This window comes from Lissotriton helveticus, chromosome 2_1 (assembly GCF_964261635.1).
Source record: "Lissotriton helveticus chromosome 2_1, aLisHel1.1, whole genome shotgun sequence".
NCBI classification, from domain to species: Eukaryota; Metazoa; Chordata; class Amphibia; order Caudata; family Salamandridae; genus Lissotriton; species Lissotriton helveticus.
Window position 1 is genome coordinate 537,913,730 of NC_136059.1, and position 20,994 is coordinate 537,934,723.

General features: G+C 46.8%; 1 protein-coding gene across 1 annotated transcript in view; it reads right to left on the minus strand.

Annotated features, from left to right (window-relative positions):
• The window catches only part of THBS4 (thrombospondin 4), a 256,126-nt gene extending 254,416 nt beyond the window's left edge, over positions 1-1,710 (minus strand). The window contains exon 1 of the mRNA XM_078675199.1: positions 1,407-1,710. Within this exon, the coding sequence (XP_078531325.1) occupies positions 1,407-1,494 (88 nt within the window). The 5' untranslated portion in view covers positions 1,495-1,710. The remainder of the gene's footprint in view (positions 1-1,406) is intronic.
• Positions 1,711-20,994: the final 19,284 nt, after the last annotated feature.

Here is a 20,994-nt window from a genome sequence, read left to right on the forward strand (position 1 = left end):
ATGGGCACACGCATGCTTTCTGCCTGTTGGTCTGTGCACTCCGGTACTTTTGAATGCGTACCTTTATGCCTGTTGACCTGTGTTCGTAGGTGCCTGTGCATCTGCTGGACTGTGGTTCACGAGTGATGGTCCGGGTGTTGGCCCATGTGAATGGGAACACACATTTCTGTCTGGTGCGGTGCATGTATGATTGTAGGTCTGTGGACAGGGTGTACGGCACAGACCGGCACAGACGTCCCTCACCTATCTCTCTAGCCTTCTGTCAGCCCATCTTCCCCCCAGTCCATCTGTCTGTGTGTGTGTGCCGGTAAGTGTGTTGTCTGTGACTGTGTGCATGTGTGCTGTTTATGTGTAAATGTGTCTCTGTGTGTTGTCTGTACACAAATCTGCATATATGCATGTTGAACTGTGTTTATGCGTCTGGATATGTGTTGATGTGTGTGCATGTGTGATTGTATGTTTGTCGGTCCATGTGCATGTATGTGTAAGTGTCCATGTCCGTCAGTCTGCGTCCTGGGTGGCTGTAGGTGTGATCTGCATCTAAAAGCATGCATCTTTGTTGTGTCTGTGAGTATAGAAGAATATACCAAGTGGGCCCTGCAGACTTTGGGGGGACGTGTGTGGTGGGGTACATCGGCCTCGGAAGCTCTGAAAGAAGGGAGCAGTTGTGCAAGCATCATGTGTGTGCTGCTACTGTCTGAAAAGCAGTGTTCCCCGCGGGTGCCATACGTGCCAGTAGACGTGAACTGCTGAGCAGGCATTTTTCGAGGGTTTTGTGCAGACTGCTCTAATGAAAGCCAGAGCTGCGCCACTACAGGGCGCCCCGGGCTCGGAGAGGAGATGCAGCGCGCACGTGACGCACTTACATGGAAAGAAGCTACACACACTTTCATACCAGCCAAGGCTGCCACAGTTTGAAGCAGGACCCCGAATCATCTGCTTTTTAAATGTGTGTATTTTTCCATATGGAGAGATCTCCGTGACACCCCTCCACACGCCCACCCGTGCAGAACTCACATGTTTGTAAATACAAACTCACTGCACCGAGGCAAAGGCATACGCACCTATTCCTGCGTCTCTGGGCGTTAGAACACACACACGGCAATTAATAAACTATGTCATTGGTACAGGGTCCCAACAACGTCTTTAGTTGGGCTCGTAATAAATACCCTCACATTGTATTTACTTATTTCTGCAGCGCTTATTAGGGAGGGCCGACTTGTTTCTCTGAATGATCGTGAATGCACCCCCCCCCCCCCCTCGTTCTTCGGCTCAGTCTACCGGGCTATAATAAGCATAAACCCGAACAAAAAGTGCGTTAAACGCAAGCATGTACATTCTCAGAGATGGAACCCACAGTCTGTCATAAAGCGGCCACGAGCGTGAAAAACACCCCTCGCTCTTACCTTGGTACGTCGGGAGCGCCTCGAAGACTGGCGTTAGCTGCAGCAGGAACTGCAATAGGACGCACAGGGCCGCCTTCCCGGGCAGCATCTTCTCTGCAGACCGGAGCTGCAGTCGGGTGAAAGGTGAAGCGATGGCTTGACCCCTTTTCTGTCCCTTCCTTCCCGGAGTGAGCGGTGGGGCGAGTGGGGCCGAGGCTGGCAGGCAGACCCAGCTGTGGATGAGGAGAGCCGTGCCCCCTCTGGAGGGAGGTGCAGAGAGGGGTCTCGAGCCAGTCAGCGCTCGCACTACTTGCGCGGAGCGTTAAACACCTCCGTGGACCGGGGGGTTATTGGCGGAGCAGCTCACCGCTCCATGGAGGGGGAGGTGACATGGAAACCGCACTCGTCCCCTGCCTGGAGCTGGTGTCCGGGACATGCTACATTCCTCGCACAGGCGCCCTCTGACAAGTTACAGCTGCTCCATTTTGCCTGAATGCGCCCATCATTTCTGAGGGTTTGGTGAGTGTGCCTGTGCGCAGGGAGTTCTATAGGAACCCAGCTGACCGCAGACGAGTGCGTGCACTGAGGCAGGCACCAGGTGCAGGAACTGGAAGGCAGGGGCCACTTCACAGAGGCACGGCCTAACCCTAAGGACTCTGCCTCACCAGCAGCCCTTTCACCGATCGTGCCACTTTCTTCCACATTCCATGTAGTGACGTGACTCCTTCTCAATAAGCCATCATTATATGTCACCTCTGTCCTCCTCATCCCAGAGGCGTCCCCGCCTCAAACAGGAAGTTTAACCATGTACTAGGACCAAAGGTCCTTTAAACATAAGAATTCTTGTATATGGCTAGTCCTCCCACTATGTACTTTTCTCTCATTCGACAGACGAGCTAAGCCAAGCTGTGTCTTTTTTCTTTAGTTTGTTTAGAATCCCTTGTGGTGCAAAGGTAAGGTCTTAGACTCTTAATGTGAATATATTTCTACCTGTTCATTGCTACAGTCTTGATTGGGCAAGAGGGCGCTGCAAAAACGACTGGCAACTCTTTAGTGTGGAAAAGGCCGCTTTAATGAGGCAGGTACACATCACATTGTCATAACCCTGGACGAATGTATGACGTTACAACACATACATTTACAATGCATGCTTTTACAACCCAGTTTTTACATCGCAACATCATTTACAACGCATACATTTACATCGCATACCACTACAGCGATTTTTTTAAAACTACACTTAAAAAAATGTACCTTTACAATGCATTTAAGGTAAGTGTGGGATAGAGTAGGGGTAAAAATTACTATTCTAACTCCAAGGGGTGTAACAGTATGGTAAGTGTTAGATAGTGTAGGGGTACTATGCGTTGTAATGACATGCGATGTAATGCCTGCTTTGTAGTGACATGTGATGTAGTGACATGTGTTGTAGTGGCATGCGTTTTAATGGATGCGTTGTAGTGACATGCGTTGTAAAGGATGTTGCGATGTAATGCCTGCGTTGTAAATGTAGTGCGATGTAATGGTTGCGTTGTAAAGGTTGTTTCCCACCCTGGGCCAATGCCTTTACAAATCTAGCCTCCTCACTATACATGAATAACCTATTGGTTGTCCTGTCCCCCAACCCTAATTACTCCCCCTACAGCTCCCCCAACTTGAACTGCCTATCACTGTGTCCCAAACTCTCCAACCTGAATTCAATTAACTTCCTGTAACTGACATCTTTTGCTTCCTGTCTTCTGCTGGTGAAACGTATTCTCACCTTCTCCTTGAAACTAATTTACCTACCCCAACAACAATCAAACTGCTTCCAAACCTGAGAAACCTCTCTGCCAACCGCCACTCAGAGAAATCCCCACAGGGGTTCCTCTGCCCCTCCTCTCCCCCCCCAAAAAATGCTACCAACTGACTACCCTTCTACTGGTCATTCCCCGCTTTCTGGCTCCTTGCTGCATTTACAACTGAAGCCCCAAGCATTCTGCCAAAATGTCCCGAACCTGCAATAAGTACAGCTCCTACTCATCATAGACAAATGAACTCCGTCTCCCCAGAAAAACCGTGGCACATCATAACGCAACTCCTGGTGAGCCTACCTACCTACTCCTTTTTCCCTGCAAAACATATGCACTTCTCTGTTAATTTTCCACCTAGCTCTGTCTACAGCAGCTGTCCTGTCTGCCCTTGCCATTGTGTCCTGGGTATTAACCCTGTCCATAATATGTGCGTCCCTGACTAACCTGCCTTTACCTCCTTCATATCCGCTTTCATGGCCTTGATCAGCACCAGCCCTTTACTTCTAATCAGGTCATTCTCACCCAAATGAATTAGTAACTCATCCAGATGTCCATCCCTTCTCAACAATTTGCTCAGTTTCGGCAGCAACTCTCTCCTCAGCATACAACCCTTTCCATGCCACTGTACCCGAACAGCCAGGTGCCCGAACCCCAACTGACTTCCATAGTTCCTGGTGCCTGCTTGCCTCTCCGCCCACTATACAAATGAATGTCCTAATATCCAAACTGTCATATGCTCCCGTTCCACGCCCGGAACAGATCCTACAACTGATAACAATTTACACAGGGCCCCTTATGTATCCCCACACACCTACAAAACGTATGTCCCATGGCAGTCAGATGAACCTCTCCCCATCTTTCATATCTAGTCAATGGACCAACCTCTCCTGTGTGCTTCAATTTCTGCACCATTCCAGAATGAGTGAGTTCCATATTCAGCTGCCAGCAACCCCACCTGAAGTAACCCTTTCCTCAGCACGACCAGGAACTGACAAGCAGTCACTTGTGAACCATCCTGGTGCCTGAAAAACCTCCACATCCGAATCTGTGGGGGTGTCTCGGCACCCAATTTCCCAGTATACCGGGCATACACATTTAATGGGATAAGCCCTCTGGAGCACTCTGGACCCTTTGCTCTTTGATCTGCTTTTGCCCATCTGATATGAATCACAACCCTGTCTTCCTGGAGCTTCACGTCCTCCCACATAAGACCCTTTGTGCCCTTACCTCTCAGTAACTCAGAGAAGTGAAAAGCCCCCAAACATATTCAACTCATGAGTAACGAAAACAGCTCTGTTTCTCCAATATTATGACAAACTGTGAGCTGCGTGAACATCACTATGCGCAACTCTGACCACAGCAGTGGTCTACGCTCTCTGCCCCCATTTCCCTTCTCTCTCGCCCAAACCTCTATATCCTTGTCCCCAGTTTGACAACCAATGGGGCATAACTCCTCAGCAACTTCACAACAAACGCAATGCTGGCCAGCTGACATGCAATGATAACTCGGAACCAACCATTCTCAGTCATGTCCATAATAAAACAAGCCAGGTTCTGAGCTGGGATGTTGCATTGAGCTAAAAAACGGTGATGGATTAAAACCATGATCTCTTGATTTGGTAAGAGTATTCTGCATCATTCAGAAACTCTGTCCATCACCACCCCCCTTTTCCAAAATCGGTTTATCCACACTATGTGTGGGAGGGTATGCTCAGACGTGAGTCCCTTGCTCATTGCACCATCAGGATTCAAGCAAGCCGGGCCGAAGAAGGCTGTGATGCCAGAAACCGGTCCCCAGAAGCTTGTTTCCTTACCAGTATAAGAATTGGCTTGGTAGTTTGGTTTGCCCTGTTCCCATCATGCACTGGGACAGGAACAGACTAATTTGCATATAGCCAGGTTCTGAGCTGGGATGGTGCATTGAGCTAAAAAACGGTGATGGATTAAAACCATGATCTCTTGACTTGGTAAGAGTATTCTGCATCATTCAGAAACTCTGTCCATCACCACCCCCCTTTTCCAAAATCGGTTTATCCACACTATGTGTGGGAGGGTATGCTCAGACGTGAGTCCCTTGCTCATTGCACCATCAGGATTCAAGCAAGCCGGGCCGAAGAAGGCTGTGATGCCAGAAACCGGTCCCCGGAAGCTTGTTTCCTTACCAGTATAAGAATTGGCTTGGTAGTTTGGTTTGCCCTGTTCCCATCATGCACTGGGACAGGAACAGACTAATTTGCATATAGCCAGGTTCTGAGCTGGGATGGTGCATTGAGCTAAAAAACGGTGATGGATTAAAACCATGATCTCTTGACTTGGTAAGAGTATTCTGCATCATTCAGAAACTCTGTCCATCACCACCCCCCTTTTCCAAAATCGGTTTATCCACACTATGTGTGGGAGGGTATGCTCAGACGTGAGTCCCTTGCTCATTGCACCATCAGGATTCAAGCAAGCCGGGCCGAAGAAGGCTGTGATGCCAGAAACCGGTCCCCGGAAGCTTGTTTCCTTACCAGTATAAGAATTGGCTTGGTAGTTTGGTTTGCCCTGTTCCCATCATGCACTGGGACAGGAACAGACTAATTTGCATATAGCCAGGTTCTGAGCTGGGATGGTGCATTGAGCTAAAAAACGGTGATGGATTAAAACCATGATCTCTTGACTTGGTAAGAGTATTCTGCATCATTCAGAAACTCTGTCCATCACCACCCCCCTTTTCCAAAATCGGTTTATCCACACTATGTGTGGGAGGGTATGCTCAGACGTGAGTCCCTTGCTCATTGCACCATCAGGATTCAAGCAAGCCGGGCCGAAGAAGGCTGTGATGCCAGAAACCGGTCCCCGGAAGCTTGTTTCCTTACCAGTATAAGAATTGGCTTGGTAGTTTGGTTTGCCCTGTTCCCATCATGCACTGGGACAGGAACAGACTAATTTGCATATAGCCAGGTTCTGAGCTGGGATGGTGCATTGAGCTAAAAAACGGTGATGGATTAAAACCATGATCTCTTGACTTGGTAAGAGTATTCTGCATCATTCAGAAACTCTGTCCATCACCACCCCCCTTTTCCAAAATCGGTTTATCCACACTATGTGTGGGAGGGTATGCTCAGACGTGAGTCCCTTGCTCATTGCACCATCAGGATTCAAGCAAGCCGGGCCGAAGAAGGCTGTGATGCCAGAAACCGGTCCCCGGAAGCTTGTTTCCTTACCAGTATAAGAATTGGCTTGGTAGTTTGGTTTGCCCTGTTCCCATCATGCACTGGGACAGGAACAGACTAATTTGCATATAGCCAGGTTCTGAGCTGGGATGGTGCATTGAGCTAAAAAACGGTGATGGATTAAAACCATGATCTCTTGACTTGGTAAGAGTATTCTGCATCATTCAGAAACTCTGTCCATCACCACCCCCTTTTCCAAACTCCATAATAAAACAAACTACATCATTAGTCCTGCTCCAAGACTTCTCCTACACGGCCCTCCTGCATGTCCCCAACTCCAGAAATCCCAACCACGGCTGCCCATAAGCCCTTCTAGTGGATTGTGCCAGAAAATTGACTACCAACTGCAGCAACCCCGCACGCCTATCTGCCATAGGTTGTCCAGAATCTGCACCTTCCTCTGATCCACCGCTAAAGCAAGTCCATGGATCCTCTGCCACTGCAAACAAGATAATGTGTCGGCAATATCATTATCCAGTCCTGGTACGTTTCTCGCCCTGAACATAATATTGTGTCTCAGGCAACCCAGTACAAGCACTTTTAGTAACTTCAGAACATGGACATCTCTGGCTGACTGCTTGTTGGTGATCTGTACCACTGCCATGTTGTTAACGTTGAAGAGCACTTTTTTTCTTATCAGATTTCCCTCCCCATAGGACCAGCACCACCTTAAGGGAAAGAACTCTAGGAAAGCTATGCTCCCCCAACCCCACTTCCAGTTCTCCAACCTTTACTCTGCACTCCAATGCCCTTGCCCGTACAGACGCTAACCGTAGCCACCTGCGGCATCTGAATATATCTGGATATTCCACATCTCCCAAACCCTTCCGAGCAAAGCCATTGAACTGATCTAGGAAAAAATGCCAAATCCTCATTCACTCTTGCCTTTAAACAAAGCCTGTAGTGCCGTAACAACAAACCAGACAACGCCAAGCTAAGTCTCCTGCAGAATGACCAGCCCACTCTGACTATTCTGCATGCATCTCTAGCACTCTCACTTTGTCTTTTGCCAACATTGTATCAATAAGGAGGCTCATTACCCTCCTTTTATCCTTTAGAATTCGCTCCTCCACGCATTCTGCGTCAATTTCAATGCCTAGAAAGGTCATTGTTGTGTCAGAACCTAACATGTTTTCTTCTGCAAGTGGCATGTCTATTTCAGCCATGCGCTCCCTGAACCTGTCCAACGTGTGTTGGAAGCAGCTGAGCTATTCATGCCTACAAAGAAGAAATTGTTTAAGTAATGCATCACTGTGCTGAGTCTCGTAGCAAATGTGAACACCCACTGCAAAAATTAACTGAACTGAACTTCTCAAACAGTGTACAGGAAATTGAGCAGCCCATGGCCAGGGCCTTGTCTACATTCCATCGGCAGTGAACTGTATTCCCAGCTATTCGAGATCCCTGAGGCTCACGGGCAAAAGGTGGAAGGCTGATTTGATATCACTCTCTGCCATGTATGTCCGGTATCCTCCTGCAAAGTCTATGGCCAAGTCAGCGGACAAGTACAAGACTATTTACAGGTCATTAGAAATATAATCATTCACTGAGCAGCCCTCTAGCCAAGAAAGGTGTTGAATGAGCTTAAACTGACCTGCCTCTTTCTTTGGGACCGCCCTAATGGGCGAAACTATGAGTCCGTCCACAGGCCAGCCATCAAATGGGGCTGCCACCCTGCCCTCCCAAACCCCTCTGTCCAAATTGTGTTGCACCACACCTGGGTGTGCCTTCATTGACTTCAGATTTTCAGCCTACCTGCTTGTCCATGGCCCTCCATAGCCCAACTCAAACCCATTGTGAAACCTTCCCACAACACACGTGCACCTTCCATGTTCCTGTACCACTGTACCACTGAAGCTAAAAGTCCATTCTCTCCAACTTAATGGTAGTATGATCCTTTCACTGCAGGTCCTTCGGACCCTCTACCTCCCCAACCTTGCAGTTGCCAAAAAACCTTGCAGCTCTTGCATTCTCCCCATGTTTCTCCTGCATTGTATGAGTGGGTGTCTGGCCACACACTAGGAACATTTATGTTGAAATTTGCAGTATTCCCTCTCGCAGAATCCTCTGTTGAATGCCCAACAAGCTCTCCCCTGCCTTATTTCTGCAGTCCCCACCCCCCTTGGTTGTAACACCCTTGCACTATCAGCAAACCACTACCTATAAACACTGAGGGGGCTAGCCTTGTCGGTCCTATCTTGTGTAGCCACAGATCATTATCCAACTCACCCTACTTGCCCACTGCATCCTCTGCAAGACTTGCTCTAAATTCCTCATCATAACATATCCACGCTTAACTTCCAAACAAGATGTAAGTTTTTCTTATTACAGCCATGTATTTAAGCAATGCTACACGCCGCTCCGGGAACATTTCACAATATACACTAGCATTGGTCAAAAAAGCTGCTGGCCAACTCATACTCATCTTCCTTTGAACCTTCCTTAGCCCACACCTCCCTATGCAGAAGCTTACAAACTTAAATGTATTCCCCTTTCCAAATCCTCTCCTTCATTGCACCCATAAGGTGCGCCCCCAAGAGATTCGTTAACCCCATGTAGCGGAGCTTCTTCACCTTGATCTGTTTACTCTCTTTCTTATCTTTGTCCTTCGCTTCACCATCCATGTCAGTTGGGGCATCATGTCCTGTACTCCATTTGACCCGGCCCCCTTTTTTCTATCTCTCTTTTAGACTCTTTACGCTCCACTGCAATCTGTACCATGCTTACCTGGGTCACCAGTCATATAATGTTGTCTGTCCCCACCACTCTGTCGGTCACATAAATCCTCTTCCATAACTGCAAGCCCTTGTCCGGCCCTGAATCCCTTCCCACCCATTGAGAACCATAAGGGGTCGTCCCCTTGACCCTCTGACTGTTCTGTCTTTCCCAGTGGCTTCTCGCTACCCCCACCCACCCCAAGTGTGCCCATAACAGATCGATCTATTGCACACATCTTAACTGGTCTCAAGGTCAGCGCCCGTACCAAAGCCTGCCACCTCACCAGTGTTCTTCCATCCCTCGATCTGCCGCGACCTGCTCTCACAGACATCACATCCCCCTTCTCCAACCTGAAAGACAGTAGCTGGTTGCACATTGTTCCCCCCTTTGTCTGTCACATGCCTACCAAATCTATTCCTGCACACCGTCTACCTCTTGATCCACTATCTCCCCTTCCTCCAACTCATCATCCACGTAGTCCAAAGTCACCTCATCACTCACACCACTTTTCCGCCCTGGTCCACTCACTGCAAACGTGGCAACACGAAAAATTGTCCTCATCCCACCAAACATGGGGTTGCTGTTCCTCTTCTGCCGGGGAGGCCAGACTCAACCTTCACCAGCCTCGTGCTGAGGAGGCTGTCCAAGCCTTCCCTAAACTGCTGTGCTGCTGTCCAATGCTGACATCTGGTTGTCCATGCGAGAGTATATGATCTGTTCACCTGGGGGTCGCTGAGCCACACAGAACTTGTCCCTGTCAGCACCGAAATTTGCACTTGCAAACAAATCGCATGTGATAATACCCTATGTGCTGGCGCCAACCCATCCTGTTCTGCCTGGTCGTAATGATCAGCTACCCAAAACCAATGACCACCTGCTACGTCAGACCCTCACATCCCCTCCTTTCCAGTGACCTCTACGACCTTTGCCTCTAGCCACCTCGACCCAGCATGTTCAAATGCGCCCTGAGAAGCATCCTCCACAACCGCAACCACTACCTTCTCTCAGTCTTTGATAGACCCTGGGAGGCTTGCCCTGTTGCGCCTTTCTGCCTGTTAGCCCTCCCATCCACTCATCTGGTTGTCCCCTAACCTGGTGATCCCCCTACTGCTTCCCATCGCTCCACTCTACTCTAGTGAAGCCCGTCCTATCGCTGAAGATGAATTACCTGCAGGGCCCACTGACTGGCTTTTAAAATCCTGCAGACCCCCTCTGAGGCCCTTCGTACCTGACTCTCCCATACCTGGGCCTAGTGACACCCCCCACCCCTCTGGAGCTACGTCCAACCCCTGCGCTAACCCAGGCCTTTCCTGCCCCTGCTCTCCCATTGTACATCAGCCAGGGAGAAGGGTTCCTATGCAATCCCAAACCCCTGGGCTGCCCCAAGTCCTCAGAGCTGCCCCCTGTCTGCGAACCTGGCCTTGTGCTCCTCTCAGAACTCTTGCCCGTGACTGTGCTCCATGCCAGTAGGTGTCCCAACAGCGCTCTGCGCCATGACAGACTTTGACCTCTCGTGGTCATCATGACCTCTTCTCCTGAGGACCCTATGCGGCCCCTACTTGGCGCATACCTCAACTCGCCTGTTTTGGGCTGCTTCATGCATGGCAGCGAGTACGCCATTACCACTGCCACCACGTTCATCAATGCTCTGCGGACAGGCCAGGTCCGGGCCCCCGCTATCACATGCCCCACCCTTTTGGCCTTCCTCGATGCCTCTGCACATGCCCCTATTGCTGCCAGAAAGCCTTGCTCTCTCTAAAACTATTGCCCGGTCCCTAAAAGCTATCAGTCACCGTGCATATTTAGCAAAATGGTAGCTTGTAGCCCAATTCACTGGCCTTGTTTGAGTGGGCCTGCCTACTAGACCCAAAATACTGGCAGTCCTGTGGACTGTACCACTCCCCAAAATGCCCAGGGTGGGAGCGAAATAGTATTGGGGCCAGGCTTTTCGGGGATCCATGGTGCAGTGATCCCATCCATCTCCATTGCACGAGTTCACGCACGTTCAGTTTCAGGAGGCAACCCTGTTTCTTATTAACAAGTTCTTGGGAGAGGGGAGATTTAGTTACAAAGTAACTATAAAAGCAGGAAGGACCCTGCTCTAGCAGGTCTCTTTTCTATAAGACAGTATGAAGGGCAACAAAGCTCACACAAAGCAGCGTAATGTTGCGTTGCAGAATGATGTGGGCAAATAAGAGACAATACATATCTCCCACACCGATCTTCAATCCTTGATTAAGGAGGCTGTGGATTCTACGATGAGAGAGTCTAGAACAAAATGTTCTAAAGAACAGAATGATGATCCTGAGGAAGATCAAAAAGGAAATATGTTCAAGGACATTTGTGGCATTTGTTGGCGTACAAACCGCATGCGCGCTAGCGGGTTTTCCCGCTGTGCGCTGAGATTTAAAAATCCCGCGGTTCGTGACAAAGCCAGCTCGTCATGCGCGCAGGGCAGGTAACGCCCATGACGAGCTGGCTTTGTCATTAGCATCGAAGGGGTTAGAGAAACCCTCATTTTGAAGGGTAAACCCCAGCAAGAGGAGGGGTTTTATTATCAATAAACCACAGATGAGGTGGATGACCTGCCTCTCAAAGATAAGATTTTGAGAAAGACTTTCTACAGACAACCAAGGTTAACACAATTTTGGCATCATTGGCTTTGACTTCTAACATAGCGTCAGAACATTCCACTCTTTTGAATGTGGTGGATAAAAAAGCAAAGGCTATGATTAAAAATCCTATGCAGCCTCTAATATTTCACTGAGGGCAAATACTTATGCAGCCTATACTTCCTAGGTCGTACTCAAGGATTTTCAATTCCTGTATGACTGCATTAAACAAATTAGGATCCTGCTAGTATCTTGGAATATATGCAACTGATGTCCATGTTTCTTCATGATGTCTCTTTTTTATACTCTGTGGGAGGCTGCAGCTGGAGCTGGGGATATGGTAGCTGGCCTTGGGTTACTTTGGATGACAATGTGCAATTTCACTCAGAAAAATCTTATTCAAAAGCTCTCTTTTACCTGGACCAACGCTCTTCCGTAATGGACTGCATGAGATGATACATAAGGTGGCAGGAGAGAAAAAGGTTCTCAAACTCTAAAGCTAGGCTCTGGAAAGAAGAACTTTATGTCCAAACACAAACATTCTCCTCAGAATCTTCAGGACGAATGTCCCTTTCATGGAGACATCCATGGTCGGAGGGCTGCGTTTGGAAATAAAACCTGACCTAACATTTCCAATGTGCAGGATCAGTCTCAAAAATAACTATCTGGAAGTTGGGCGAGTTTAAGACTTTTTTCATGATCACTGGAAAACATACATTACAGTCCAATGGGTGGTCCAGGTAGTGAAAAGAGGGCACCGAATTTCCTTTGCCTAAGATCCTTCTCAACATTGTTTCAAACCTACTCTGTGGCCAAAAGAAGAATCAAAAGCTCTGGCAATGTTGCTATGAACTCAAGCTCTTGTAGGGAAGAAAGCAGTCATTCTGATTCTGGTGGACCAGAGGGGTTTATTGTGTCATATATATTTTGTTCCCAAACCGGACGGAAGGCTAAAGCCTGTTATGAACCTAAGAAATCTGAACAGATATGTTTCAGTAGAGACATTCAGGATGATTTCTCTACGAATTATCATCCCCTTGTCAGAGTACTTTCATGTCCCGAGTCCCCCTCCCAGTCAGTTCCTTCCGATTGCTGTGAGGAACCAACATTTCCAGTTCCAGGCCCTGCCCTTTGGACTTGCTACATCACCAAGATACCAGCTCTTGTTGTTGCACATCTTCAATTATGTGGTGTTATGGTTTTCCTGTATCTTGATAATTGGTCTCTTTCTGCCTCCTCTCTTTTGAAGGTTCAAGAGAAGGTGGAGTTTGTGACCAGAGTTCTGAATTAACTAGACTTCATTGTCAATTACCAGAAATTGAGGGCCTGAATTAGATCTTGATGGATGGGTTACTCCGTCACAATGGTGATGAATATCCCATCTGCCGTAATATAGATCCCATAGAATATATAGGGATTTATATTTTGGCGGAAGGGATATCCATTACCGGTGTGACAGAGTAACCTGTCCATCAAGAACTAAATCAGGCCGGAGTCTCCAGCCCACACAAGAGAAGATGTTTATTGGAGCCCAGATTAGCACTCTGTTAGACTGTTGAAGAGTTTTAGGTTAAAAAGGCCAGTGGGTCAGAGTCCAGTGCCATCTTAGCACCTTACTTGTGTTTTATAAGGTCTGCATAAATGTTTTTTGGAGCCTTTGGAGCAAGGAGAAATGGCTAGGTTTTTCACTCAAACTGCCTTTATCAGCTAATTAGGTGGGGAATTAGGAGCCCTGGTAGCTTCCTTTCTTTAGTTGAGATTTCTTTCTGATCGAGTCATTCTGATACTTGATCCCAAATTTATTCCTATGGTTCAATCTAATTTTCATTTGGCACAAGAAATTGGTTTTCAAGTCTGATTTTATGTCAGATCATCTCTTGATCTCTCTTGAGAGAGCATTGATTATTTATTTAGAAAGCACAAAGGATTTTCGATTCTCTTCCTCACTTTTTGTGTCTTAGTGTAAGCCAATTAGGTAATCTGCATCACTCTGATTCCTAGTCCTCCTCATCCTAGTCCACAACGCTCCGCCCCTCTCTGGTGCACCTCCAATAAAGGTACTTGTAGGATGCAGGAGATGGTGGGGTGTAGCATATATAGGAGGACAATACGTATGTTTAAAGGAACTTTGGTCTTAATGTGTGGTTAAACTTCCTTTCGAAGGCAGGATCAACTCGCAATGTAAGGACTGGAATGAGGAGGATGGAGATGAGGGGTAATGAAGGTTACTGGTAAGTGATTGAATCATTCGCCCCTGCACTGGACCGCTATCACCCTCTGTTTGCGTACTGCACTTCCACTGTTATCCCTCCTCCATTCAGCCTAAAACATAGCTTATTATTTTTAGTGGTTTCAATGACTCTCTGTACAACATAGACAAAACACTCTGTCTGTCCAGCAGCTGTGACAGTTCAGTGAGTCCTTCCCCATCCACCCCCATCTACACACAAAGGAATCTAGTGCCTGTACCTAACAAGTTAACCCACTCACCATTCACTCATCTTTGCCTGACTATTGTATTCTATTTTATTGTAATGTATTGCAATATTTCTGTAGCACCTACTGCCCTTATATGGGTAGCTGATGTCCTTGCCTGAATGGGCAGCATGCTACATCATGTCTGTTCTGTGGTTTGAAGTGTGTTGTCTTTATTTTAATCCTTTGTGGGTAGTACTTCAATGTCATGCATGATGACAACCGAGATGTGGTTATTGTGTTATGGGCACAACACATATCAGTGTGTAGGTTAATGAAACATGGGAAAGAGGTGCATGGTTTATGGTTTTCGGTAAGCTGGCAGCTTAGCGCAGCTCTTCAGATCCCTTTATGATATTTGTATGATCAGCACGCACTTGTCTGGTTACTTCACTGGTCGTCTATTTTGCGATACTTTTTTTCAAATTTCTGGTCCTGAGCAAGCATAGATTGGAGAGAGAAATGGCAGAGTGATCAGCTAGGATAAACTTTGTTAATATAATCGAGGGGGCGGAGCTTGCCGGCGGCGAAAATGGCTGCTTGAACCCAGAGCTCCGCGCAGCACTGCCCATTATCCTCCACTATCCTGCTATAGAGCTACTACACCTGCCCCAAACCCATCTCCCCGGAAGCATGAGCCCGCCAGGTCCCCAGCGGCACCAAAATTGTGACGATTTGAGGTCCCGACGCCCGGCTGCGACCGTGTGGGAAACTCCGCAGCCTAGGCCGGGAAGCCGCGGTCTCTGGTGGCGGCGCCGCCGGCCGACGTGACCCTGCGTGCGGCAGGGACGGGAGAGATTGTTCCGGCCGCCTGTGAGGGTGTCCCGGCGGCCGCTGTGCCCCCTCCGCTGATTCCGCCTGGACCGTCGGTGGGGCGCGGGGCGGACATCGCACTGTTCGTGGGGAGAGCCCCACCACCATCAGTGCCCCTGAGCTCCGATTCAGGGGAGAAGGATCAGCGCCGACTGCGTCAAGCCGTGGTGACTCAAGGTGGCGGAGTCCCTGAGGCCTGGGCAGCGGGGGACTTAACTCGGCATATCGGAGGCCTCCGAGGGCGAGCGGGAGATACTCCACAGGTACGTGAAGAGTGCTCTCCCCCCTCCCACGGAAAAACTATTGTGACTGGTGACGCTGCAGCCCTGAGCGCTAGTAGGGGAGCACACAAGCCAGCAGTGGAAAGGGGGACTTGGGGAAGTGAACTTGTAATACTACGGCGACCTTGCTGGAGTGGCGCTGGCCCCAGACGAGAGAAGAGTTCCCCCTCTGAGTGCCTGCCACCCTCCGGAGAAGTGCCCGAGTGACTGCGCAAGAACGGCCTTTGCCAGAGGCGACTTTCATAGTAAGGAGAGAGAGCATCGTGGTGGCAGAGGGTCCTACCGCTCCGGTCGCCCCGTCGCTCCTGTGTGCTCGGCACGCCCTGACGTGCTGCGACGCTGGTGCAGCGGTGTGTGAACCACAGGGGACAGCCGGCGCTATTTACAACCCCTTCAGCCAGGTCTACATAGTGTGATGTATTCCTATAGGTTCTGTATCGATCCCCCTATTCCTGACCCTATTCTGGTTAACAAGTTAACTAGCAGCCATCCCATGATGCAGAAAACCCCCATGATGCAGTAACCGTTATCTGATTAAGCCACACTACGGCACAGGAACGTGTTATCTGATTAGGTCATAACGCTTGCCATCTAATTAGACAAGCGATATTCCTCCAGCCCCTGATAAGGCATACGGAGTTCTCAAAACAAATCAAACCTATGACAACCTGGGAAAAACCCTGCGGCCATTGTTTTGATTTCACCGAGAACTTCAGCAAAAGAATGTGCTAACGACCAGCTCGTATGACATCCTTATTGACGTATCTATGTCCATCCTTACGTCAATCTCGGCACCTTACAGGTATAAATATTACCGATATTGCCCTATGCAAACACACGCGGTGGTGACGAGATCGGAGCAGCCAGACTTGCCGAAGCCCAGAGCAGAGCAGACCCCGCTGGCGCAGCCCCGCCTTCCTGACGCGCTGAGAACGAGACGCTGCCTTTCTCCTGCCGAGAAATCCAGCTCCGGCGCTTCCGGGTAGCCCTCGCAGGCAGCCTGGAATATCGAGACCAGAGACGAGAGATACCATCCCTCATTCATCCTAAATTCCAGGTACAGAACTGAATAACCCCTCGCAGAGAATTCTTGAGTCAGTCACTTGGCAAAACCAACTTAACTTAAACTGCTACTTTCTATTCCCGCCCACGTATTAGGCTTAGGTCAGGTACATTGGGGTAGGAGTAGTTAGAAACACCAGTTGAGTACGATTAGTCAAATGTATATGTGTATGTATCTATTTTATTCATTTTAAACCATCATATGGCTTAGAAACCATATCAATGTTTTTACAGTATTATTTTATACTTCTGCTTTTAATGTATGCACTTTACTTAACCATAAGTATTGCAATAATATCGATCCATTTCTCTTGTATGAGAAAAGAGACTGATCAATAAATACCATCTTTTATTGAACACGCCCGTCTCTTCCTTTTCTCTACAATCTGGTGAGACTAAGAATGCACGTACTGACTGAGTAAAATAAGTTGTCTTTTGTTTTCACACGACTCTAGAGATACACTCTTGATTAGGGGAGAGCAAAGTTGTCATGTTCTATGGTTGTCAGAAACTAAATCCCTTCTTGTCTATCCAGGGAGGTTCAACTCCTCCTTGCCTATTCGAGAAAGTTTCTAGTGAACTCTGAGCTAGCTGGCAAACCCAAAACTTTAAGTCTAATATCGACAGTAGAAGACCTAGTTAACGTCTGGTCTAGGCCTATACTATTGAAGGTATTATTCCAATGCGCAGAGCCTATTGGGATAATAGGAACTACACTACATGGCGCCCAAACGTTTGGAAAGGCGATAAAACTAACGCAAGACTTTTAGAGTAACTCAGTCGTGCTTTTTCACTCAGACCCCTTTTTTCCCATAATACTCCAAAGACGTCTGGAGTGGGTGAAAGGTCATATCCGCCAGACCTCGCAGGAGGAAACTCCTATGTATGGTTCTTGGTTTAGTCAACGTTGAAGGATACACTGTTCCAAAATATTGTGCATCTAATCTTTGTTTCCATAAGAACCTGATCTGCAAACAAACGAAATAACCTTCTGGACAGTACAATGTCAGACAGTGAAGGAGAAAGAGAGGCAGCTAGAATAACAGCTGAACTCGCAGCAGCTGATACTGCTATGCAAGAAGCAGACCCGGGTATAATAATCATCCCGGTCAACATAAGAAAATCTATAACTTTAAAACTTATAGAAAATGGACTGACACCTAGAGGTGGCACAGTCATATTCGTAATTGAGGCACACGAATATCGGCAGACAGAGGTATTCTACACATGGATAAACTTTCCAGCAGCTAACGCTGTAACAAAGGTCTTCCACTATTACAAAACAGAGGGACCTCCTGATGCGTACACTCCTTACGAGGAGGTGGAAGTACCACTAAAATTTCAAGAGCACCTGCTCTTGTTTAATGGCGCCCTAAAACATAATAATCACATCACCAGGCTCGGTCCCTTAGGTAGACCAGGAGCAACGTGGCCGGTCCTAGCCGGATACACACCACATCCAGACATCGACTGGATGTCTGCAGCAGAGCTTTTAACACAGCTAAAACAATTAATAAAATTACATAGACAATTAGTCCAATATGTGATGCGGACTTCAACAATCCAACCAGCAATTAAAATTCCACAGCTGACCCCTCATCAGGGGAACACAAATCAAATTACACCACAAAACATACAGTCCTGCCTAGGTAAAGTACCAGCTAAACGGGAACAAATACCATTCTGGCTAGCACAAAAAATCACCCAAATAGAGGCGGTGTTTCCAGACACCATCCCGTTAGAAAAACACAGGATTCTGACTATCTGTCTTCCAATGGGAATCGCACCACACATGGAGGACTGTGACACTTGGGGTACAGTCTTTGCTTCCATTTACACAAAAACACATGGTGTTCCATCCATTTCGGTAATACCAGATGTGCTAAAACAAATTCAAGACGAATACGGTCCAGAACCCGCTTTAACTCTTGGTATGAAATTACTAAAAGACTTCAGCAGGTCTCGGCTATATTATTAGCCAACATAAAGGGAGAAGCAGCAAACGTGGCGATCCGCCAGAGGTTAAAAGAGATTGATATAGCAGAACAACCAGCTGAAATTGCCAGAATTATAGAAAAATCCTATGAGGAACTAGGTAGAGATAGTTTAGGTGGAATACCAGTAAAACCACAACTGATTGAAAGTCCTGAAAAAATATTTTTTAATAATAATTCAACATCACAAAAAAAGAGCTGGGATGGAAACAAACAATCCAATCCTAAAGAAAAGAAATTCCAGTCCAGAGGAAGGTCTCCTCGGCGGAGAGAAAGATCTCCGAACCAAAGACACAGGTCACCCCAAAGTGATCCCTCTGGGAAAAGATATAACCTTATAAATAGGGATAATATAAAGAAGCCTGATAGATATCAAGAAATTGATACACGCCCTCTCAATCTTTTCAGACTTCCTCGCAGAAATCGGAAAGAAGAGGACGATCAGAACAAAGAGAAGAGCACGTCAAGTCCAAAGACAAGGAACCTGCTCATCTAAAAAAGAAATTACAATTTCCAAAAAAGAAGGTAGCCAGCATTAAAATAGTTAACAATGCCGAGAATACTGAGGACACAACTGAAAAACAGAGAATGGGCTCAGACAATGCTAGACAGCGCAGCAGAAGTGAGCATAGCTCGCAAAGTCCTTATGAATCATCTGGAGACAGTGGACACGAATGAATATCTTCAAGTGGAAACTGCAGACACCAGAGTTAGCAAACCTCACAAAATATATGAAATAACTTTACGTATAGAAGGGGACAAGACTAGAAAAATAAGGGGACTATTTTGGGATAATCTCTCCAAGGGCTATGACATCCTTCTAGCTGAAAAAGACTGGCCACCAGAGTTTGTCAGGGACTGCCCTCATGGCGAAGAAATAATTATGCCTGCCTTCTCAAATCATATCCCAATTCATAAAAAATACACACTTGCTAGAAAGTGGGCAGTAGCTCAAGCTCCTGCTTTATATAAAAATCACGTAGGATGGGATGAGGACTCTCCTCCTCACAAAATCCAGTTAAAATCACAACCTACTGCACAAAGACAGTACCCAATTAAGCAAGAAGCTAAAAAACAGGTAAAAGAAATCCTAGATCAATTAGAATACCAGGGGGTGATTGAAACTTGCACCTCACAAATGAACAACCCTTTGTTTCCGGTCTCCAAACCAGACAATTCATATCGTCTAGTTTTGGATTACAGACACCTTAACTCATGTTGCAAAACTTTTGCAGTGCAAAACTCGCATAGTGCTGCACTAATGAATAACATAGTGCGCAAAAAATACAAAACAACATTAGACATCTCTAATGGATTCTTTTGTCAAAACATAGCACCAGAGAGCAGATACTTGTCTGCGTTCTCAATAAATGGCACTCAAAAACAATTCTGTCGGTTAGCCCAGGGGTACAAGAACAGCCCGGGAGTATTCTCAGCGAGAGTAACAGAATTACTACAAACATATGATGACGAAGCATTATCTTATGTCGACGACATATACTTAACAGATGATGACTTGGATACTCACTTGAAGAGAGTGAACACCATAATACTTGGGTTCGCAGCAGAGGGTTACAAATTCAACTTTAAAAAATCCAGAATTGCCCATCTGACAGTCCTGTTCTTAGGATATGAATTATCAAGTGAAGGCAAAAGCCTGGCTGACAATTTCCTAGAGAAATGTGCCGTACTCCAAGCACCTAGAACACTAAAAAACCTACAGTCAATTCTAGGCTTCCTAAATTTCGGAAGAACATACATTGCAAATTACGCAGAAAGGGTAAAACCCCTTTATGATCTAATAAAACCAGATTTTAAAAGAACAAATTGGACTCAAATACACACAGAAATTCTGAGATCCTTACAAACAGACATGTTAATTAAAACAAAATTAGAAACACGTGATAACACACGCAATCTTGTGATTCGAGTCATCCCAGGAAGATGCGGATTCACATACCTGACCTCTAATGAGGGAGAAAAGGTACCAATTGCATTCAAATCACACTTGTACACAGAAGCTGAAAAGAAGTTCAGTATTAAAGAAAACATTGTTCATGCAGTTCAAACCGCAATAGCTAGAGAAAAAGATAAAGCTGACGGTAGACATATCACAGTCAGAACAGCAGAATCAGCCTTTGAGGCATTAACAACACCGTGTAATTTACCAACAACAGCATTGAATCCGGAATGGATACAATGGATGAATTCAATTACTACAGACAAAGTATACTACTATTTTGATCCAGAATTAAAGGAATTAAAAAATCTAGAATATGAAAGAACATTCCCTCTGCCAATCGACATTCTGCCCTTACGACAGTACGCCTGTGTAATCTATACAGACGGACATGCTCAACCCTCTGTTTGGGGAGAACAAGCATACAACCCCACATGTGAGATTACAAAAGAAGTGTGGCGCGGAGGTAAACTAAGACCTCTATTAACAAAAACACACTCAGTAGAAACTAATTCAAAACAACAGACTGAAATATTAGCATTGAAAATGGCGCTTGATAATGCGGATCGCGAATTCCCGACACTTATAGTGTCCGATTCATATTACTGCGTCAAATCATATAACAACGATTTGCAGACATGGATTCAAAACGGTTACAAAGATGACACAGGTGCAACAATAAAGCA